General features: G+C 44.4%; 2 protein-coding genes across 7 annotated transcripts in view; one reads left to right on the top strand and one right to left on the bottom strand.

Moving 5' to 3' along the window:
• Positions 1-3,168: 3,168 nt before the first annotated feature.
• NADSYN1 (NAD synthetase 1) overlaps positions 3,169-23,881 on the bottom strand; it is a 55,575-nt gene continuing 34,862 nt past the window's right edge. For 2 of the 4 annotated variants that reach the window (XM_056527592.1, XM_056527594.1), the window contains 19 exons: positions 22,538-22,654; positions 21,073-21,126; positions 19,592-19,681; positions 19,390-19,441; positions 17,613-17,701; positions 14,791-14,908; positions 14,429-14,560; positions 13,538-13,612; positions 12,932-13,056; positions 12,796-12,844; positions 11,331-11,433; positions 11,047-11,215; positions 10,687-10,822; positions 9,266-9,372; positions 6,508-6,639; positions 6,352-6,421; positions 4,530-4,655; positions 3,624-3,800; positions 3,170-3,521 (listed from right to left, as the gene is read on the bottom strand). In XM_056527592.1, coding sequence (XP_056383567.1) covers positions 3,468-3,521; positions 3,624-3,800; positions 4,530-4,655; positions 6,352-6,421; positions 6,508-6,639; positions 9,266-9,372; positions 10,687-10,822; positions 11,047-11,215; positions 11,331-11,433; positions 12,796-12,844; positions 12,932-13,056; positions 13,538-13,612; positions 14,429-14,560; positions 14,791-14,908; positions 17,613-17,701; positions 19,390-19,441; positions 19,592-19,681; positions 21,073-21,126; positions 22,538-22,654 — 1,975 coding nt within the window. In that variant the 3' untranslated portion in view covers positions 3,170-3,467. Of the gene's footprint in view, positions 3,522-3,623; positions 3,801-4,529; positions 4,656-6,351; positions 6,422-6,507; positions 6,640-9,265; positions 9,373-10,686; positions 10,823-11,046; positions 11,216-11,330; positions 11,434-12,795; positions 12,845-12,931; positions 13,057-13,537; positions 13,613-14,428; positions 14,561-14,790; positions 14,909-17,612; positions 17,702-19,389; positions 19,442-19,591; positions 19,682-21,072; positions 21,127-22,537; positions 22,655-23,881 lie in introns of all 4 variants that reach the window. The other 2 variants (XM_056527593.1, XM_056527595.1) reach the window with 2 other exon arrangements.
• The window catches only part of LOC130277191 (embryonic protein UVS.2-like), a 68,871-nt gene continuing 48,677 nt past the window's right edge, over positions 3,688-23,881 (top strand). The window contains exon 1 of one of the 3 annotated variants that reach the window (XM_056527597.1): positions 3,688-3,822. In XM_056527597.1, coding sequence (XP_056383572.1) covers positions 3,760-3,822 — 63 coding nt within the window. In that variant the 5' untranslated portion in view covers positions 3,688-3,759. Of the gene's footprint in view, positions 3,823-4,792; positions 4,816-23,366; positions 23,482-23,881 lie in introns of those variants that run through there. The other 2 variants (XM_056527598.1, XM_056527599.1) reach the window with 2 other exon arrangements.

The raw sequence follows: 23,881 nt of genomic DNA on the forward strand, positions 1-23,881 counted from the left end.
ATATATGCATATCAAACTTTTGTGGTGGGGGGGGGGGGGTATGCTGTGGGGCACTTGGGGGGGGGCATTATACTGTTTGTGGTACTTGTGGGTCATTTTCCTGTGAGGAGGCCATTAAGGGGGGAGCAGTATACTATGTAGGGGACACTAAGGAAATATTATACTGTGTGGGGGCAATTAAGGGGGGAATTATAATTTGTGGGGGCACTAAAGGGAGAATTATAGTAATTTGGCAATTAAAGGGACACAATACTGTGTGGCACTTCAGGGGGCATTATTCTTTGTGGTTGCCACTAAGGGGACATTATACTGCATGGAGACAATAAGGGGGGCCTTTTACTGTGTGTGGGCCATTAAGAAGGAATTATACTGCGTGGGGGCACTAAAGAAGGCATTATACTGTGTGGAACTTAGGGGGTATTATACTATGAAGGGGCCACTAGGCCCCTTCATAGTATAATTGACATAAATTACATTATACTGTGTGGGGTTACTAAGAGGGGCAATATACTGTGTAGGAGCAACTGAGGGCACATTATACTACATGGGGACACTAAGGGGGGGCAATATAGTCTGTGTGGACCATTATTGGGGTATTTTACTGTGTAGGGGCACTAAGGAAGGCATTATCCTGTGTGTGGAACTTATGAGGTATTACATTATCCTGTGTGTGGAACACTTAGAGGACAAAATACTGTGGGGGGATTTTATAAATTGTTACACCCAAAAACTGGCGTCTAAATTTTACATTGTTGCACAAGAAACACCTAAGGCCGGCCCTGCTTAAAAATGATCAAGATGATTATTTACACATTGGAGGAACCATTCTTTTTAGGGCCAGTCAAGAGGACTTCCAATGGTGCGGACCCCTCTCTTAAAGCCTGTAATGTGACTCGTGTTCATCCCATAAATCCCATGTGTGTTCATCCCATTAATGCGCTCACTGTTCCAGGTTCACAGATCAAACACAGAGGAAAAAATATGGGACTTTTCCAGAGTAAATTTTAGCAAAGGAACAAATGACAATACAGAGGAGCCTGCCCCGCTGAATACGTCCATGACACCAGCTATGACATGGTCTTGACTCCAGTGAGTGAAACACATGGAAGCGAAATGCATTGGCCTCCATGATGTTGAGCATTTGCCATGATTTATGCTATTTTCAGCCGCCATATTTGCTTCACATTTGGCTTTGTGTCTAGGATTAGAGTCAACAATCCAGGCTCAATTCCCCCAATGGACTCCGCCCAAGTATATACTTTACACTATATATGAAAGTTGTTGTCCAGTGAATATACTACAGGTGGCTCATAACATAACACTCAACATCCGTAACTGCACATACCATACAGGGTGAGGGCGCGTATTATCATAACATTACGTGACAACATCCGTAACTGAACATACCATACAGGGTGAGGGCGCGTATCATAACATAACGTGACAACATCCGTAACTGCACATACGGGGTGAGGGCGCGTATTATCATAACATTACGTGACAACATCCGTAACTGAACATACCATACAGGGTGAGGGCGCGTATTATCATAACATAACGTGACAACATCCGTAACTGAACATACCATACAGGGTGAGGGCGCGTATTATCATAACATAACGTGACAACATCCGTAACTGAACATACCATACAGGGTGAGGGCGCGTATTATCATAACATAACGTGACAACATCCGTAACTGAACATACCATACAGGGTGAGGGCGCGTATTATCATAACATTACGTGACAACATCCGTAACTGAACATACCATACAGGGTGAGGGCGCGTATTATCATAACATTAGGGGACAACATCCGTAACTGAACATACCATACAGGGTGAGGGCGCGTATTATCATAACATTAGGGGACAACATCCGTAACTGCACATACCATACAGGGTGAGGGCGCGTATTATCATAACATTACGTGACAACATCCGTAACTGAACATACCATACAGGGTGAGGGCGCGTATTATCATAACATTACGTGACAACATCCGTAACTGAACATACCATACAGGGTGAGGGCGCGTATTATCATAACATTACGTGACAACATCCGTAACTGAACATACCATACAGGGTGAGGGCGCGTATTATCATAACATTACGTGACAACATCCGTAACTGCACATACCATACAGGGTGAGGGCGCGTATTATCATAACATTAGGGGACAACATCCATAACTGCACATACAGGGTGAGGGCGCGTATTATCATAACATTATGTGACAACATCCGTAACTGAACATACCATACAGGGTGAGGGCGCGTATTATCATAACATTAGGGGACAACATCCATAACTGCACATACAGGGTGAGGGCGCGTATTATCATAACATTACGTGACAACATCCGTAACTGAACATACCATACAGGGTGAGGGCGCGTATTATCATAACATTAGGGGACAACATCCATAACTGCACATACAGGGTGAGGGCGCGTATTATCATAACATTACGTGACAACATCCGTAACTGAACATACCATACAGGGTGAGGGCGCGTATTATCATAACATTACGTGACAACATCCGTAACTGAACATACCATACAGGGTAAGGGCGCGTATTATCATAACATTACGTGACAACATCCGTAACTGAACATACCATACAGGGTAAGGGCGCGTATTATCATAACATTAGGGGACAACATCCATAACTGCACATATGGGTTGAGGGGCATATTATCATTACATTAGATGACAGCATAAGCGATATTAGCAAATTATAGAATTTGGCTGATTCTAACAAAACTCTTACGCCACTATATAGAGCCAATACACCGATCAGCCATAACAATGAAATCACACACCTAAAAGGGATAGGGGATAAGATGTCTGATCGAGGGAGGCCTGCCGCTGGGGACCCCTGCAATCTCGTCTGCTGCACCCCGGACATCCGGTGCACGGAGCAAACTTTACCAGGTGCCGGATAACTGGCGATGTGGGGGGAGTCTTGTGACGTCATGGCCGATCTGCACCATTTATTCTGGGAATCCTATGTCCCCTTTCTTGGGACCGGTGTGGGGCCCAGTGGTCAGACCCCCCCCCCCCCCCCCCCCCTTGATCTGCTTGTTATGTCTTATTCTGTGGATAGGGGAGAACCTAATAAGATTTTGTCAACCTCTCTCGTGTTGCCAAAATAGCTGTGACCGGTTGACACACGGACTCTACAAGACCTCCAATGGTGTCCTATGGTACCTGGCACCAAGATTATAGCAACAGATCCTTTCAGGCTAGGTACACCCATAATATTTGGTCAGTATTTTTAGCCAACATCAGGAGTGGGTCCTATACGTAGAAAATACTCATTACTAAATGAAAGAAATTGAGTAAAAACAGAAATTTGTTTTGGTTGATTGAAATTCCAGTAATATTCTTATTTATATTTATTCTAGAGAACCAAACTTTTGCTGAATTTACAGACTGAAAGGGATTAAGGAGGTGAATGTCAATCTACTTCTTCACACAGCGCCCCCTTCTTACAGTCCTCCAGGTGGGATACCTGAAGTGACAAACAACAAAGAAAAGACTCCGGATTAGAAGGATCTCATTGTATATTGGATGTAACGAGATGGAACAACCCCTTCAAATAAAGATACATTACCTGTTCGTCAATACAACGGAACTGCCATGTCCACGCTGCATTGTACAGGAATGGCCGTAGGTCAAAGCGGTTATCATCAGGGCTGTAGCTCTCGGCATGGTAAGCAGGTGTCAGTGTGGTCATCTTGTGTCTATTAATGGAGTACATGCGGAAGAAGTGCTTCACTTTCTCACCGACCTGGGGTGTAATGTACACGCAGGTATTTAGCTTCTGATTCATACAATTCAAATATTTTCTCCATTTTCCTTACTGTTATGACGCTATGTAGTTGATCAATGGGCCTTAAAACTTTAATTTCTTTCACATATGGACTGTAGGAGCCCCTGTATAATTACAAAGGACTTAAAGGGGTATTCCGGGCCCAAACTTTTTTTTTTATATATATCAACTGGCTCCGGAAAGTTAAACAGATTTGTAAATTACTTCTATTAAAAAATCTTAATCCTTCCAATAGTGATTAGCTTCTGAAGTTGAGTTGCTGTTTTCTGTCTAACTGCTCTCTGATGACTCACGTCCCGGGAGCTGTCCAGCCCCTATGGGGATATTCTACCATCATGCACAGCTCCCGGGACGTGACATCAACAGAAAACTTCAGAAGCTAATAACTATTGGAAGGATTCAGATTTCTTAATAGAAGTAATTTACAAATCTGTTTAACTTTCCGGAGCCAGTCGATATATAAAAAAAAAAGTTTTTGCCTGGAATACCCCTTTAAGGATCACTTGCAGCTTATCCCTCAAACTAGATGAATATAAAAAATGTTGCCAGTGTCGCCCCGATATGTTTTGCCAGAACTTCAGCGTCATCAGGGGTAAAAGAGTTTTTTAACTACATGGCAGCTGCTCCTGAATGAGAATGTTGCTTATGTAGAGCAGCTTCAGGGAAAAAAAAAATCACTTCACTTACTTGTCTTGGTGAAATTTCCCTCCACATAAGCAGCAATTTACAGAACATACTATAGGGTCCAGTTTTCACAACTTTACGCAATTTCCCAAATACAGACAGCTCATCATATGTCATCCCCATATCATCCTGCAGGGGGCAGAATAAAGAATAAGTAAATATGCGTATATATATATATATATATATATATATATATATATATATATATATATATATATACACACACACACACACATATATCTCAAGATACAAGGCAGTGTAAAGATGTGTGCACAGCCATAGGATGAAGGTAAGTGAGACAAGTGGGGTGGGTGGGTGATGTTATTTATAGGGTAATGATTTTTCAGTGTCTAAACATCATATTAAATTCATATCTCTTTTGGTCCAGTCACTTTCCCACTGAAGCTACTGGAAGAAAGCAATGCACTAGTATTATATTCCATAAGCGAATTAGTGTCTTTTATGCTAACAGGCCATATTAAAGGAGTACTCCAGCGAAAATTAACATCCTATAACCACAGAATAGGGGATAAGTAGCTGATCACATCAGGGGTCTGACACCCCCCCCCCCCCCCCAAACAGGACCCAGGTGTTCTCAGTGAGGACCTCGTGTCATCTACCGCGCTCATACGCGATCCATTCATATTTATGGGAGCACTGATGATGCCCAAATGCTGTACTCAGGTCTTTTTGGTGCTCCCATGCCCTCTACCGGTAGACAACACCCGCCCCTCACTGAGAGTGCTGGGGTCCCGTCCAGGTGATCGGGGGGAGCCCCAGCGGTCGAACCCACCGCGATCTGCTGTGTTAATTTTTGCCGGAGATCTCCTTTAATCCTTTAAATTAACTTCTTTTTTTTTTTTGCCTGGGACTGTTTACTGCAATACTGCCCCCTATGAACAAAAATCTATATCTGAATGATAATATTTTTATAGTTACTACATACTAGTTATTCATAGAATTAAAAAAAAAAAATATTATAGAAAATTCCAACAAGAATTAGAGATTTGCAGACTAGTATTCTGTGTACGCCCTATATATAACAATACAGTGTGGGGTCTGCAGGTGACATACTGTAGGCCAGTGTTTCCCAAGCAGGGTGCCTCCAGGTGTTGCAAAACTACCACTCCCACTCTATGAAGATATGCAAAGTATCGAACATCTTTTTTGGCTATGCTAGCAATTTCATATGCATAAAACGTACGACAGATACAATTTATACAATATTAATTACCAATAACAGAAACAGAAACCTTATAGAAAAGATTTCTGCAATTATCCGGCACCCTTGTCCCCTTTATACAAACACTCTATGGGTATGTTCACATGACAGAATGTCCGTTGGGAATTCCACATTAATATCCCACAGCAGCAGAGTCCCATTGATTTACCATATCTACTCGAGTATAAGCAGAGTTTTTCAGCATGATTTTTCGTGCTGAAAACGCCCCCCCCCCCCCCCCCCTCGGCTTATACTCGAGTGAACTCTCCGCCTGTCAATCTCTTCTCAGTGGTCTTCAACCTGCGGACCTCCAGATGTTGCAAAACTACAACTCCCAGCATGCCCGGACAGCCATGATGACGATGGCCGCAGTGGTCTTCAACCTGAGGTCCTCCAGATGTTTCAAAACTACAACTCCCAGCATGCCCGGACATGCTGGGAGTTGTAGTTTTGCAACATCTGGAGGCACCCTGGTTCGGAAACACTGCTGTAGGCTGATCTACATGTTTTGCCGCATTCACTGCTGGAGGGGGGGGGGGGGGGGGGGGGGTGGTTACTGACACTTGAAAACGCTATATCATCAAGGGGATTTTAGGACATCACCTCATCTGTCTGGGACACCTGTCCGTCTGTGAGTGGCTCCAGCTCTGCAGTGGGTGGGGCGGATAATATGCTGAAATGTAGATAGGGGAACCACTGGTTAAAATAGGGCACAATCACTGATGATGGACAGAGACCATAATACAGGGGACCACCCACCTCGTCAGTGCAGTAAGCTGGAAACTGTCCATACAATACTGGATGAAACCCCTTAGATCGGTCTTACTTATGCCACCAATGGGGTTTATATCGGCGCTCGAACAGTCGTACTTCGTGAGATATCCTCGGAGACTGCAGACAAAAAGAATGGTGGGGGGGTTATTTGTAGGAGTGTTCTTCAGGCTAGTGTCCACCTTAGAGATTTGCACTGTGCATTAGCAAGTTGACTGGGACCAATCTGACTTTGCAATACCCTTTCTATTGTGCCAAAACCAGGACCAGTGGCAATGTGTGCCGATTTGGCAAAACTGTCCTCTGTCTCGAATTTCTGGATACCGCAGACATGGGATAGCTGTAGGGGTTCCTTATAAGGGTATATTCTATGGGGGTTCCCCTATAACCAAGGGTATATACAGCGCCATATAGCTGACATGAAGCCGTCTGCCAACAGTCATATCCCCTCACTCCCTACTCTGGACTATCTAAGATGGCCGACATGCAGCAGCTCTTTACACTATATTAGAGCCTATCGACAGACTGGCATATCTGTAATCTGCCCCATCTGCTTTCTATCCTGAATGAGCGGTCAAATCTTGGACTGTGGTATTTACCACATATATTTTGCATGGTCTTATTTTATGTTACCTTTCTATGATATCTTATTATGTATGTATGGTCTATTTTGCTATACTGTCTAATATCCCTTGATGAACCCTATTATATTGTTTATGGGGGGGAAATGCCTCTGGACTTTTGTTTGAATATGACAGAAAATATATTGTCTGGACAGGAATATATTAGCCCAGACCAATATATTTCTGTCATATTCAAACAAAGTCCCAACGCATTTCCCCAACAACAATATAATGGCATTCATCAGGGGAGATGAGACAGGATAGCAAATGCTAACTAAAGAGTCAATAACTGATTCATTGAATTGGACCCATGGATTGATACTGGTTCAGCATTTTAGCCCTATGGATCTGTTTTGTCTGGCTCTTTTAGCCTAATTTTGAGGACTTTTTTCTGGTGTATTTTATATATTTATATTAAAGGTTAGTTTTTACCATTAGGTTTCTCTTGCCTTGTGATAATGGTATATACACCCTTGCATTCAACCCGAACATGGTCTGTCTTGGAGTTTTAGATCATTTAAACATAGGCCTATATTTCCCCGTTGGGGTATGTTCGCACATGCAGATTTGCTTGCTGTAGATTTTTACTTTCCAATTCACTTCAACAATTTTTTAATTCTTCAAGTGAATGTGGCGGGTATACCAGACACAGCCCTCGGACAAGAGAGACGCTGTTTCTGAAGTAAAAAGCAGCCATGTTTTTGTGATCTCCATCAATTCATTTAACCCCTTAAGGACACCCCTTTATTTTTACGTTTTCATTTTTTCCTCCTCGCCTTCAAAAAATCATAACTCTTTTATATTTTCATCCACAGACTAGTATGAGGCTTGTTTTCTGGCGCGACCAGTTGTCCGTTGTAATGCCATCACTCACTTTACCATAAAATGTATGGTGCAACCAAAAAAATACTATTTGTGTGATGAAATTAAAAAGCGCAATTTTGCTAATTTTGGAAGGTTTCGTTTTCACGCCATACAATTTACGGTAAATGACATGTTTTCTTTATTCTTTGGGTCAATACGATTAAAAGGATACCCATGATAACATACTTTTCTATCACTGTTGCGCTTAAAAAAAAATCGCAAACTTTTTAACCAAATTAGTACGGTACGTTTAAAATCCCCCTATTTTCAAGACCTATAACTTTTTCATTTTTCCGTATAAGTGGCGGTATGAGGGCTCATTTTTTGCGCTGTGATTTGTACTTTTTATTGATACCATATTTGCTTATATAGAACTTTTAATCCATTTTTTATTAATTTTTATTGGAATAAAATTTTATAAAAAAGCATCTATTTTGGACTTTTTTTATTTTTACGTTCACGCAGTTCATCGTACGATATCATTAACATTTTATTTTAATAGTTCAGATATATACGCACACGGCGATACCAAATATGTATATAAAATATTTTTGAAACACTTTTTGGGGGGTGAAATAGGGAAAATGGGACAATTTACGTTTTTATTGGGGGAGGGGGTTTTTCACATTTTTTTTACTTTATTTTTTTATTTTTACACTTTAATAGTCCCCATAGGGGACTATTTATAGCAATCTTTTGATTGCTAATACTGTTCAGTGCTATGTATAGGACATAGCACTGATCAGGGTTATCGGTCATCTTCTGCTCTGGACTGCGGGAGGGCAGATCAGAGCAGAAGACGCTTGGAAGGCAGCGGAGGCAGGTGAGGGGACCTCCGTCTGCCGTGCTGGATGATCGGATCGCCGCGGCAGCGCTGCGGGCGATCCAGTCATCCATTTTAATGGCTGCGATGCTGCAGATGCCATGATCTGTATTGATCACGGCATCTGAGGGGTTAATGGCGGGCATCCGCGGGATCGCGGATGTCCGCCATTACGGGCGGGTCCCTGGCTGCGATCAGCAGCTGGGACCTGACGCGCATGATCCGGGTATCGCTCCGATGCTCGCGGTTATGCTTAGCACCTAAATGTACGTCCTGGTGCGGTAAGTACCACCTCACCAGGACGTACATTTACGTCCTGCGTTGTTAAGGGGTTAATCATTTTGCCCTGTAAATCTGATTGTTGTGGGTCTCACAAGTCAAAAAAAAACCTTGAATACACAATTAGTTTTCTAAAAATGAGAGATGTGTTATAGACCTTTCATCCACATTAGCTGAGCCAAGAACCAGCAGACTACCGGGCATACCACGCGTCCAAAGACTTAGCTGGGCAAATAAATAGGCGATTACCATCCGTATCCTCGCCTGGAGAGACAGGAGACAAGATTTTTAAAAGTAAGAAAGTATATATAACTAATGTAGTGTTATCCCAAACTGTACATGCCTCAGCATGTTTCTGCTTGATTTACCCATGATAGGAAGTTGTGTAGTCCTTTCACTCTCAGGGTGGTGTTGACTCAGCAGCTCCTCCCTCTCTCCCGCGACAACGCAACATAATTTTCTGTCTCATGAGGTTTGCCTGGATCTTGTCTCTGAGCTCTAGCCTGCCTCCATAGTGATGTCACCCCCTCTGACCAGCCCCTACATCACCATCTCCCTGTCATATACACATGTACATATATATTTTTATTGGGAATTTAGGGAAGAATGAGGAGTGATTCACTTCAATTCCCTGGTTGGACTTGATGGACGTATGTCTTTTTTCAACCATACTAACTATGTAACTATGTATGATTACAGCATGCTGCCTTGTGCTGAGTAATGCCACAGACAGCGGAGCAGACAGGGAATGATTAACAGGTGCTGCAACCTCACTGCATGTTCTTTTACTGGATGTTGGAGTACCCCTTTAAAAGAGACCCTGTAGTCGCATATCTGTTTATAGTATGGTGATCGGCCCCCCACTGATCTAGAGATACAGGGCTTGTTAACCCATCTAGTGGTCTAGCTACATTATACTGTGTGTGGCATGTGTGCGCTTTACTAGGATGGGGGGGGATTTGCATATTTACTGTTTCGGGCATGTATTTAGCATTGGCAAGGGACTGAATACAGACTAGTAAGTATGTATGACCCCGGTCCTAGTACAGTCCACACATGCCGCACACTATACAATGCCGTTCACGTCCATCTGATGGAGTAGCTAGGCCACCAGATGAGCTAACAAGCCCTGTTTTTCCAGCACGCATGGGGGTGATCATTATACTATAAGTATATAATCAGTCCCCCCCCCCCCCCCCCCCCCCCCCGCCTCGCCTGTCTATAGATGCCACTTTCTATTACAAAAAGAACACTGGTCCTCTTTATAGGGGTTGTTCGACACGAATGGTAATAGTGCCAGGTGTCCGATAATCGGTGCTTACTGGTTCCCCTCTCGATACAAGAAAATGACAAACAGCCAATGAATGGCTGAGGTGGGACACCGCGGTGGACTGTGACTGGTTAAGCTGTCTTTTCCTGTTGAGTGGAGATCAGGTAGTGCTGAGCAGTGGGTACAGGTCACCAGCGGAATGGCAGCAGCAGGGGATCAGGCGGGTAAGTATCTAATTCAGCACCGGCCAACCCCTTCAATAGGATCAAGATTAAATACAGTATTTTATTGGTTTCTCTTTGGATTACCTGAATGTTCTGAAGAGCGAGATTCTCTTGGCCACTTCCTCCATGGACACGGAACTGAGGAACTTTACCAGTCACCATAGTAAATATCCCGATAACCGCTTTAACAGCTGCATCAATGCATGGGGTCAGGTGGTGGCTAAAGGCGGCAAAATAGTGAACGGATAGTTGGCAACATTATAGGAAACTCTGGTAAAGGCATAAATCACCCTGTGTGATCCAGACGCTCTAACAAATATGGTATATGGGTACAGTTTGCCTGTAGCCTAAATGAGTTGCACCTTACACAACCGGGTGCACTAATCTGATAAGGTAAATATCGCCCCTTGGGGATAATATCAACATCAAAAAACCCCAAACTACCTGCCTATTTGTTCGGACAATGTCCTGGCCCGCTCCTTTGTTTCATAGGAAGAGTTCTCTGTTGCCATGTAGCAGGTGGTTAAGAGACGACTGCAGAGATCCTGGGGCGTCCTGGGTACGTAAAATGCATCACCGACTATTTGACGCATGTCATGTAGAACTTCTTCATCTTAACAAAAAAAGAAGGTAAAGTATTTGGGTTAATACCAGGGAAAGAATTTACAGATGTAAATTGCCAGTGGTTTTTTTTTTATTTTTTTAAATATGTTGTCTATGTAACTTACTGCCGGCATCCACGGCCTGACAGACAAGGCGACACATGGAGTATACAATGCAGGCCACTGCAGAGCTGTCCACGCCACCACTAAGGGGAAGGAGGAATCCCCCCTGAAACACAAAATGACATACAGGTCAGTCTCCAGATGCATTATATACAATGTATGTAAGAACTAAAGGATCTGCAGAGGCCAGTGGTATATGGGAGGAAGGAGGTCATATTCCCTACTCATTTAGACTGCTGTTATATGGGGAGCTCCACACTACACAGCAAGACTGCTGTTATAGGAGGTGCTACACACTACACAGCAAGACTGCTGTTATAGGGGGCGCTACACACTACACAGCAAGACTGCTGTTATAGAGGGAGGTCCAAACTACACAGCCATCCTGCTGTTATAGGGGGAGGTCCAGACTACACAGCCAGGCTGCTGTTATAGGGGGAGGTCCAAACTACACAGCCAGAATGCTGTTATAGGGGGAGGTCCACACTACACAACCATCCTGGTGTTATAGGGGGTGCTCCACACTACACAGCCAGACTGCTGTTATAGGGGAGGGTCCACACTACACAGCCAGACTGCTGTTATAGGAGGTGCTCCACACTACACAGCCAGACTGCTGTTATAGGGGGCGCTCTACACTACACAGCCAGACTGCTGTTATAGGAGGTGCTCCACACTACACAGCCAGACTGCTGTTATAGGGGGTGGTCCAGACTACACAGCCAGACTGCTGTTATATGGGGAGCTCCACACTACACAGCCAGACTGCTGTTATAGGAGGTGCTCCACACTACACAGTCAGACTGCTGTTATAGGGGGAGCTCCACACTACACAGCCAGACTACCGGTATAGGGGGTGGTCCAAACTACACAGCCAGACTGCTGTTATAGGGGGCGGTCCAAACTACACAGCCAGACTGCTGTTATAGGGGGCGGTCCAGTCTACACAGCCAGACTGCTGTTATAGGGGGCGGTCCAGTCTACACAGCCAGACTGCTGTTATAGGGGGCGGTCCAGTCTACACAGCCAGACTGCTGTTATAGGGGGTGGTCCAGACTACACAGCCAGACTGCTGTTATAGGGAGTGGTCCAGACTACACAGCCAGGCTGCTGTTATAGGGGGTGGTCCAGACTACACAGCCAGACTGCTGTTATAGGGAGTGGTCCAGACTACACAGCCAGGCTGCTGTTATAGGGGGTGGTCCAGACTACACAGCCAGACTGCTGTTATAGGGAGTGGTCCAGACTACACAGCCAGGCTGCTGTTATAGGTGGAGGTGCACACTACACAGCCAGACTGCTTTTATAGGGGGAGGTCCAGGCTACACAGCAAGACGACTGTTATAGGTGAGCTCCAGAATACACAACCAGACTGCTGTTATAGAGGGAGGTCCAGACATCACAGCAAGACTGTTGTTACAGGGGGAGCTCCACTTACTTTTTACATAAATAATATAAAAATGTTTACCTGTTTACTGCGCCTTAAATAATCCCAGAGCCAACATGCAGGTCCAAGGCTGTAATGAAAAGCATTAGCATATAAGTCACAAATGCCTGAATTTAATTTCTAGTCACCCCACCCTAAATGTTTCAGTCTTCAATACCTTATTTCTTCAGCAGGATTGTGGTACTTCCATTGGATTGGCTCAGAAGTAAGGGTGTACACATCATCAAATGAGGACAGAGAGAAATCCACATGCACTCTATGAAATGGAGGATTTCTGCTCGCCTGCACAATACAACAAATATTAACATCATCATTTTTATGTAGGGTTATAATGGGTTTAGAAAAAAAACTGAGCAGGAGGGGGTGTTCCCTTGTTTGCCCTCACATCTCATTTGGAAACTTCCACTTTTCAGAGCAGCCAACTGGCTGCTCTGTGAACTGAGGCTCTGTGACATGCCCCCAGCTCACACAGCAGGCTGATTGACAAACCAGGAGCCTGCACTCCTGTATTTTGTCTCTGCACTGGGACACACAGGTAATAGCTGCAGCGACCAGAGAGTGTTCTGGACAGTGAAGGGACCCTAGTTGTAAGAAGTATATAGCATTTTTTCACCCAGAATACACAATATACCAATGTATATTACAATTATGCATATAATCGTATTATCTACATTGTATAAAAAGTTTAGCAAATTACGCATTATGAAGATATTGTAAAACTGTGGATAACATGGGGAGTAATACAAGTTGAAAAGTCCCTTACTGAAATGCAGCGTGATGACGTATGCGCTCTGTAACTGCGGACATCTTCAAGATCTAAAGTGGCGGTAAGAACTTCCTGTGGACAAGAGAAAGTCAAGTTGACATTTTTGCTTTATGGTGTATTTTTTTTTTTTTTTTGCCAAAACTGTTTGAGGGAATTCACACACTGCAGAATTGCTTCAGTATGTGTGTGTGTGTGTGTGGATTCTGCACTGACAATCCTCAGACATATACAGATTGAAACCCACAGACAGTGGCATCGCTAAGGGGGGGACCTGAGGTTCTGGTGCCCATAGCCCTGGGTCTCAAGCCATCGCTGCTTTTTTAATTTTTATTTAGGCATGCCAGATGCTGCTGGCTCCTATGATGGGCGGACATTTTCCTCCTCCCGGTTTGGTACCCGCCCATGAGGAGCGGAACGTGCCACGAAATTACACAGGGACCCAATGGCATTGGCTGCATGCTGCTTCTCACCAATACTACCAGGTACCGTCTGTGTCATACTATTATGCTATAGCAGTGCTATATACAGTATATCAGTCATACTGCTAGTAATAGAAGTAGTATGAATAATACATAGCAATCCTTACCAGAGTAGTCATCTAACCTTGACAACCCCTTTTAATCTAAAGATCATACTGACCATATTCCCCAGCAGGAGTGATGGTGGCTTTTCTGGATTGTCTAGTCAGCTGTACAACACTGAATGCTGTTCCTATAAGTCTACAGAAAAGGCCACCAGCATGAAGACTTTGGCTAGTCAACCTGACCTCCTGCTGTCCTGGTCATGCCTCGCCATCGCTTTTAAAGCTCTACAGGAGACAAGGCTGACACCATCTTGATACAATCTATAGTCTACAGCAATAATATCTATTCTATGTAATAGCCTTACCACATTTTCAAGAGAAAACTGAGCGCCCTGCGCTACAATGTCCCCATTGATTGAGATCATGGAGCAGCCATCAAAGTACAGCCGGTCGCTGTCACAGCCCCTGAGGTTGCACAGAAGATAAATGCCGCCATTCTGGAAAACAAAGGGAGAGGAATAATGCTCCATGCAAAGAGGAATTGTAAAAATGATATGTTGTCAAGAGTAAGAACTCATCTAAATCTGTACGATTCCTTCTTAAGTAAAGGGTAAGCAAAAAACCACGGCTCCATCTGGGAAGCATTGAGCTTCAACCTCATCCTTCTACTGCCCATGAAAGAATAAATACAGAGATGGGTATATACAGAGCATAGGGTGGCCTGTACCTTTGTAGTTGTAGACTTGACCAGATCTACTCTCAGATGGGCCTTCCTCAATTCATGATGACTCCCAGAACCATTAGTGAATATCTCCACCCCATCCAGCCCCATGTCGATGTGAGGACTGCAGAAGAGAAGAAAAAGATTGATATGTATCATTGGACTATGGTCAAATACCATATACCATGTGGCTGCTGCTAGGGGGCGCTTGAAAAGATCAGATGCTCAGCCCTGGTTGGGTCCATTGCCTATTAGGTGGAGGGAACCTGGACTGCCCCCTCTAGGGGAACGTCATTGTTATTACAGAGATTGTCTATTTTTATAAACAATACTAGCTGAGTACCTGGCGCCGCCTGGTTTTTCCTATCTTGTCCTTGTGGGGGAGGAAAAGCAAAAAAGGAGGAAGCTTTTGTCCTCATATCCCCTCCTTTAATCCTGACCCCATATGCCCTCCTTAAATCCGTAACCCATATCCACTCCTCATGTCCCGACCTCGTATGCTGAGTTCATATCCAGTCCTTATGTCCCATCCTCATATCCTGTCCTCAGGTGGGACTGATTTGTGATGACGATATTGTAAGCTGAAAATAGTAGGGGACGTGGCTTTGTGGGACTGAGCGTAATTTGCCAGCCAGACTGATGCACAAAAAAGATAGAGATTAAAAGGGGTGGGGCTTAAACAGTGGGCGTGTCTTTGTGAGATGGAGTGTGGCTTGCAAGCTGGATTGACACATTCACCAGGAGATGCAGAGCGGAGCTTGTAGAGTAAGGTTCTGGAAGTCCCATATACTTGCATGGGACTTGAAACAAAAACCCATCTTTTATATAAGGTGTAGGTTAGGGTTAATTTAACTTTAATATCTCCAGCCGTATGGAAGTTATGTGGGAACATGCATTTCCCATAGATTTGCATGGGACTTTAAACAAAAACCTTGACCCTCACAAATAGAGGTAGTTAAGGGTTAAATATACTATCCTTTATTTTAAGTGGACATATAAGTAACATGTGACCAAGTATTATCGAAATATCTCCAGCCGTTTGGAAGTTATGCTGGAACATATATTTTCCATTGACTTGTATGGGACTTTAAACAAAAACCCCGACCCTGGCAAATGGGGGTGAGTAAGGGTTAAATCACCTATCCTATGTTTGTTGTTGACATATAAGTAACATGTGGCCAAGTTTCATGTTAATATCTTTAGCCATTTGGACGTGATGCTGGAACAAACACACATACATACACACACACAAACACTTACACACATTGAGGTTTATATATATATACACTAGCTGAGTACCCGGCGTTTCCCGGTTTTTCCTTCCTAATCCTTGTTGTGGAGGAAAAGAGGAAGCTTTTGACTTCATATCCCAACCCCATATCCCGTCCTATCCCAACCTCCTATCTCGGCCTCTTATACCGTCCTCCTATCCCGACCCGTAATATGTGTACCAGGTATTGAAATATCTCCAGCCGTACGGAAGTTATGTGGGAACATACATTTCCTATTGACTTGTATGGGACTTTAAACAAAACCCTGACCCTGGCAAATGGGGGTGAGTAAGGGTTAAATCACCTATCCTATGTTTGTTGTTGACATATAAGTAACATGTGGCCAAGTTTCATGTTAATATCTTTAGCCGTTTGGACGTGATACTGGAACATACACACGTTGAGTTTTTTATATATACAGTGGTCCCTCAACATACGATGGTAATCCGTTCCAAACGAACCATTGTTTGTTGAAACCATCGCATGTTGAGGGATCCGTGCAACGTAAAGTATAGGACATAATACTCACCTGTCCCCGCTCGTCACCGCTGCCCTGGATGTCGCCTTCCATCGCTGTCGCCGCGTCCCCGGGGTGTCCCCACCGCTCCGGACGTCTCTGCCATCACGTCACTACGCACACCGCTCCTATTGGATGAAGGGACGGCGTGCGCGGCGACATGATGACGACGAAGGAGACCGCCGCCGATGCAGGGGATCCCGAAGAGGACGCTCCGGAGCCCCGAGGACAGGAGACCATCACCGCAGCACACGGGGCACCGTAAACGGCTATCCGGTGGTAGCTGAAGCAGTCTGCACTACCGGATAGCCGTTTATGCGATGGCCCCGACCTACAAAAGCATCTTATGCCTTCAACATGCGATGGCCTCTGAGAGGCAATCGCATGTTGAAATTATCGTATGTCGGGGCCACTGTATATAGATTACCAGTAGTAGAAGAGTAGGAGGTCCTCTGGTCAGGATCATCTTCTCTTGGTCATAGTTAAGTGAGGTTACAAAGAGAGTCTCTCCCTCTGAAGGACCTGTTCTGCATTAGGGTTCGCTCATATGGGCATATTTTTGTGTCAACAGGTTTCACGCTGCGAGTTTGAAAGGGACAGGCCCTCCACCGGCTGCCCACAGCGGATTTCCAGCAGCGGAATCTCCGCGGTGGAAAATCGGCCGCAGACCACATTGACTTCATGTGAACGAGCCCTTACACAGACATTCTATTGTTTTGAAATGGCACTGTGTAATACTTCATTTCACCTGTGGTGGTGCTGCAGCTTAGCAGGTGGACATGCTGTGACCAGCTTATTGTCCATGGACCCTCCACAACCAACAGTGATTGTCTAAAGTAGAGAATGCCTTTAGAAAAGGGGGATTGATATCATGGAAAGGCTATGGAATGGAAACAAATACAAGGCCCCTTTGTCCCCTGTGTCAAAGCCCAGCACCATAATGAGGGGCCCATTTTGAATGTAGCTATAGGGCCCCTTTCTTCTGCGTACCCCTAAACGAAAGGATAATTCAACCACACACATACAGTATAATATTTTACCTGTTAGGTGCCCACAGCTCCTCACAGATCTCAGACCCCAAGCAGGTGTCTTTGGTTGCCAACACTGCATCACCAAATGGAACTGTGTCCTAAAAGAGAATTAGATGTACTTTTAAGGTTTTTTTCTGGACTAAAAAATGTACGGGTCAATCAATCAATCAATATCAGTTCGGTGGAGGGGGCCAATTTCTGGCTGCCCTCGCCAATCAGCTGGTTAACCCCTTAAGGACGCAGGACGTAAATGTACGTCCTGGTGAGGTGGTACTTAACGCACCAGGACGTACATTTACGTCCTAAGCATAACCGCGGGCATCGGAGCGATGCCCGTGTCATGCGCGGCTGATCCCGGCTGCTGATCGCAGCCAGGGACCCGCCGGCAATGGCCGACGCCCGCGATCTCGCGGGCGTCCGCCATTAACCCCTCAGGTGCCGGGATCAATACAGATCCCGGCATCTGCGGCAGTTCGCGATTTAAATGAATGATCGGATCGCCCGCAGCGCTGCTGCGGGGATCCGATCATTCATAACGTCGCACGGAGGTCCCCTCTCCTTCCTCCGTGCGGCTCCCGGCGTCTCCTGCTCTGGTCTGAGATCGAGCAGACCAGAGCAGGAGATGACCGATAATACTGATCTGTTCTATGTCCTATACATAGAACAGATCAGTATTAGCAATCATGGTATTGCTATGAATAGTCCCCTATGGGGACTATTCAAGTGTAAAAAAAAATGTAAAAAAATGTAAAAGTAAAAGTAAAAAAAAAGTGAAAAATCCCCTCCCCCAATAAAAAAGTAAAACGTCCGTTTTTTCCTATTTTACCCCCAAAAAGCGTAAAAAACATTTTTTATAGACATATTTGGTATCGCCGCGTGCGTAAATGTCCGAACTATTAAAATAAAATGTTAATGATCCCGTACGGTGAACGGCGTGAACGAAAAAAAATAAAAAAAGTCCAAAATTCCTACTTTTTGAATGCATTTTATTTAAAAAAAAAATTATAAAAAATATATTAAAAGTTTTTTATATGCAAATGTGGTATCAAAAAAAAGTACAGATCATGGCGCAAAAAATGAGCCCCCATACCGCCACTTATACGGAAAAATAAAAAAGTTAGAGGTCATCAAAATAAAGGGATTATAAACGTACTAATTTGGTTAAAAAGTTTGTGATTTTTTTTAAGTGCAACAATAATATAAAAGTATATAATAATGGGTATCATTTTAATCGTATTGACCCTCAGAATAAAGAACACATGTCATTTTTACCATAAATTGTACGGCGTGAAAACAAAACCTTCCAAAATTAGCAAAATTGCGTTTTTCGTTTTAATTTCCCCACAAAAATAGTGTTTTTTGGTTGCGCCATACATTTTATGATATAATGAGTGATGTCATTACAAAGGACAACTTGTCGCGCAAAAAACAAGCCCTCATACTAGTCTGTGGATGAAAATATAAAAGAGTTATGATTTTTAGAAGGCGAGGAGGAAAAAATGAAAACGTAAAAATTAAATTGTCTGAGTCCTTAAGGCCAAAATGGGCTGAGTCCTTAAGGGGTTAAAGGGGCTGCTCATGGTAACCAGTTACAGCGCCATACTTTTCATAGTGGCTGTGTCTGGTATTGCAGTTCACCAATTTCACATTGCAGGTCCCCTCTCACCCAGTGAAATCCACAGACATTCGATGATATCAAGGGACGCTGAGGTTCCTCTTAAAAACTGAGCTGTGCTTAAAGCACTATGTATCAGTAAAGCAAATATGGAGGAAATAGAAATCGAACCTGTCCTGTGATCTTCTGGATCGTTCTTGGAAGAAAGTGATCCTCAATTACCCTAAAAGACATAAAATTAGATTTGTTCAATAGTCTGTTACATCACATATCTGTTGGCTGTGCGGGCATGCTGGGAGTTGTAGTTTTGCAACAGCTGGAGGTTCACAGCTTGGAGACCACCTCTATACAGAATAAAACTATACGACCTTACCTTGACTTATTCCATGGGGTGAACCACCGCAACTCCCGATAATTCCCAGCATTAGCCATCACCATTTTTGGCCGAATAAGGAGTATTTTCCTGCCAAATAATCAAATTATGTGGTAGATTATTTAGGAAAAATACATTAGGGGTGTACAAGAGCAATGCATACATAAGGCCCTCACGGACCCTTATATTTAAAGGGGTACTCCGGCGCTTAGACATCTTCTCCCCTATGCAAAGGATAGGGGATAAGATGCCTGATCGCGGGGGTCCCGCTGCTGGGGACCACCTTGATCTTGCACGCTCCGGGTCTGATTACTGTCGATCACGTTGTGACGTCAAGGCTCCGCCCTGTGTGACCCGTGTGACGTCACGCTCCGCCCCCCTCAATGCAAGCCTATGGGAGGGGGCGTGACAGCTGTCACATCCCCTCCCATAGGCTTGCATTGCGGGGGTGGAACCTTGACTTCACAACGCTCCGGCCCCGTGATCGACAGTAATCAGACCCGGAGCGAACACGCTCCGGGACTGATTTTATCGGGGTGCGGCGTGCAAGATCACAGGTGTCCCCAGTGGCGGGACCCCGTGATCAGGCATCTTATCCCCTATCCTTTGGATAGGGGATACGATGTCTAAGTGCCGGAGTACCCCTTTAAGATATGTAGGGAACCCCCCCTATTAGGTAGAGGCCCCCAGAAGAAGGGTAAATAGGGAATTCCACCCTATTGGGTAGAAGCCCCCAGAGTATAGGTAGTGAATCCCCTCTATTAGGTAGTCCACAATAGTTAGGTGGGCAACCCTCCTATTAGGTAGAAGCCTCCAGTCCGTAGGTAGGGAATCCCACCTATTAAGTAGAAGCCCCCAGTAGGTAGGTAGGGAATCCCACCTATTAAGTAGCAGCCCCCAGTAGGTAGGTAGGGAATCCCACCAATTAAGTAGAAGCCCCCAGTAGGTAGGTAGGGAATCCCACCTATTGGGTAGAAGACCCCAGTAGGTAGGTAGGAAACCCTCCCCTTTTAGGTAGAAGCCCCTAGTAGAAAAGCAAGTAGGGATCCCCTTATTAGGGGATAAGAGGATTCAAGTGGTAGGGAATCCACCACTTTCAGGTAGAAGCCCCCAGTAGTTAGGTAGGTAAGTAGATGCTCCTATTAAGTAGTTTGCCCCATTTAGTCCCCTCAAAAAGAAAATAATAAAACCCCACTAACCTTCCCTCTGCTCCCTTGCTGAGGCCTCTGCATCCTCTGTTCTGTTAGTGGTGCAGGAACGATGAAGAGGCCTCAGTGTAGGGAATGTGAGAGGGATTTTTATTATTTCTATAGTCTCCAGGTATCCGGATGGGTATAGAGGACAATCGAACAAGTCTGGTATCAGCGACAATCTTGATACCAATATTGGGACATCCCTACATGGAACATCATTCTTGCCCTTTTTCTTTTGGGGGAAAAAAACACACACCAAAAAACAAAAGTAAAATATGAGAGAATTACTTGTTGAGGAATATGACTCTGCAGTTGTATCTTACGTTTTTGTGCAGCACCGGCCTATAATATACAAATAACATTCAATAAGTTATATATGCAAACAGACAACACCTTAAAGAGAACCTCTCATCATCTAGTAAAATTTAATAATCCTCCCAGTTCACTGCCCCCATCATGATAAACCACCCCCTGCCTTTATTTTTATTATTTTTTAGTTTTCTACCTTGATATTGCTCTGTATTTTCTGCTCAGTCTCAGTCAGATTCACAGACTGGGAAGGGGCGTTCCCCAGCAGGTGTGACATCATCTGAAGCCATACAGGGGAGAACTTCCTCCCTCCCTTTGCTACACACAGCCCAGAGCAGTTCAGTGTGAGAAGAGCTATGATTGGCTAAGGTTTAGAAACATTGATCTAACGTGTAAGGAGGCGTCCCGAATGTCGAGGGGGAGAAGAATCGGTAATGTTGGATTTCAACTGCCCATAAGACACCATCACAGGAGTCAAGAAGCAATGATCTCTCCCCATTGAGAACACATGCATGCTCGACTGAGCTGAGCATACACGTATATATGGAAATTAGGAGCTATAGTGGCCACCCGACTGCTCTCTTATTGTATGGCCACCTGTTCATGACTCATGACTAATACCTGTTCAGGAAGATCAGCACCACCAAGTGGCACCACGCTGACGGCAAGTTCATATTTACGGGACATGGCTAGCAGGTTCGATGTAAAATCATCAGCCAGTATGGAGTTTTAGCCTGCCATATTGGAATCACTTATATGTATGTCTCTGGAGAAGGTGCTCTGTATCAGCATCATACGTTTCGGCATTCTCCTACACCAGTGGTCTCCAAACTTTGGACCTTCAGATGTTGATAAACTACAACTCCCATGCTGGGAGTTGTAGTTTTACAACAAGCTGTCCTACACTGTAACTGTATTAGCTTATATATCGTTACCATCGCTATCTCTACCATTGTGCCTTGATGACCTAAAATGGCTTCTATCACCCGTCCTGAATTTTATCTAATGCCCTCTTCTTTCTATTCCACATTCCCATTAGATTATAAGCTCGCATGAGGGATCTCCATACTTTTGAGTAGAGATGGGCGAACTTACAGTAAATTCGATTCGTCACGAACTTCTCGGCTCGGCAGTTGATGACTTTTCCTGCATAAATCAGTTTAGCTTTCAGGTGCTCCCGTGGGCTGGAAAAGGTGGATACATACAGTCCTAGGAGACTCTTTCCTAGGACTGTATCCACCTTTTCCAGCCCACCGGAGCACCTGAAGGCTGAACTAATTTACGTAGGATAAGTCATCAACTGCCGAGCCGAGAAGTTCGTGACGAATCAAATTTACTGTAAGTTCGCTCATCTCTACTTCTGAGCTATGTTGATGAAAGCCCCCCTGATCTTCCCAGATGGGGAGGTTCAGGTAGGTACGGGTATAACAATCTCCATACTCACATCCCTACATCGCAGATGATGTCCCTGGTTATATGAGACTCCAGAAGTTCAGCCAGGACTTGAAATGAATGCAATATGGTATCGGGCTCAAAGAAATGATCCGAGCAGCCATACCCACTGTGTGTGAAGAAAATTTTTTTAATAAATGCGTTACCCATAAGCACCATTATTTTTTTTATTAATTTCATATTTTTTTTTACAGTACAAAGAAGCTCATTTATACCTATGTACCTATGATAACACCTACTGTCTGTGGCCTTGTTTACACATGTGATAGCCTGAGGGAGTAGGGTATATGGGGTGTAGCTGTGCGGTGACTAAAGGGTGCCTGGTTAATCCTTGCTATTCGTGACGCCAGGGTGAGGGCTCCTCTGAAATGCTTGTCCTACCGCCACCCTTCCCAATCCAAGAGCGATAGGGAGGTAGAGAATAATTGAATGTCCACAACTGGAAAGTTTGCTGAAACAGTTGTAACTTTTACTGAAGATTTTATGCAAGCTTCATAACCGGAACAGTTGCTATACATGCAAGCTTCCTTTGGAGATTGACAAAGGTTGGGACTTTAGCAATTTAGAGTCTTTAAGGTATTATGCGCTGTTCCACTGGATTTAGTTGCGGTCCAGTAGTCATGCTAGCTTTAGCGGGGGTAGTTTAGAACTCACGGTTTAGTTCAGCTGAGGCCGGTAGGTTTTCCGGCCTAGCGTGTCTTTGCAAGTTGCGCAGATCCGTCCGGCATCCACGAGAGCAGCAACCCAAGAGAGCGATAATTAGCTACAGCTCCCTTATATGGGCAGTTGCTGGACTAGAGTTAATTGGTCCAATACTTGTGTCAATCACCAAGGGTTATGGATAACATGTGACCCAAGGACCTCCAAAGGTCCTCTAACATACCATACAGGATTTTAACATGGTCACATGACCGAAGGTCCTGCAACGCTAACAAGGTAAGTACTCTATACATTATCTTAAATACACACATTATTAAATATACACATATATCAACACTATAGAATTAAAGTAGAAAAGAGGCGACATGGGGCTGTCCCACCTGGGGGAGCCTACCTGAGCGTAGTTACTCTGACTTTGGGGACCACCACACTAGGCACAGTATGCAATACGGTACCGGGACACCACACCCATATCTATGGAAGTCTGTAAAGGCGTAGCTTGTAGCTTTTGGGCCCCAATGCAAAATCTGCAACAGGGCCCCATATGCCAAATATAATACTGGTCTCTTATGGGACAGATGTGCTTTGGGGCCCCCTGCTACCTCTATAACTACACCCCTGGAAGTCTTTGGGGGGTGATTTATCAAAACCTGTCCAGAGAAAAAATTTGCTGAGT

Source organism: Hyla sarda, chromosome 6, assembly GCF_029499605.1.
Source record: "Hyla sarda isolate aHylSar1 chromosome 6, aHylSar1.hap1, whole genome shotgun sequence".
NCBI lineage: Eukaryota > Metazoa > Chordata > Amphibia > Anura > Hylidae > Hyla > Hyla sarda.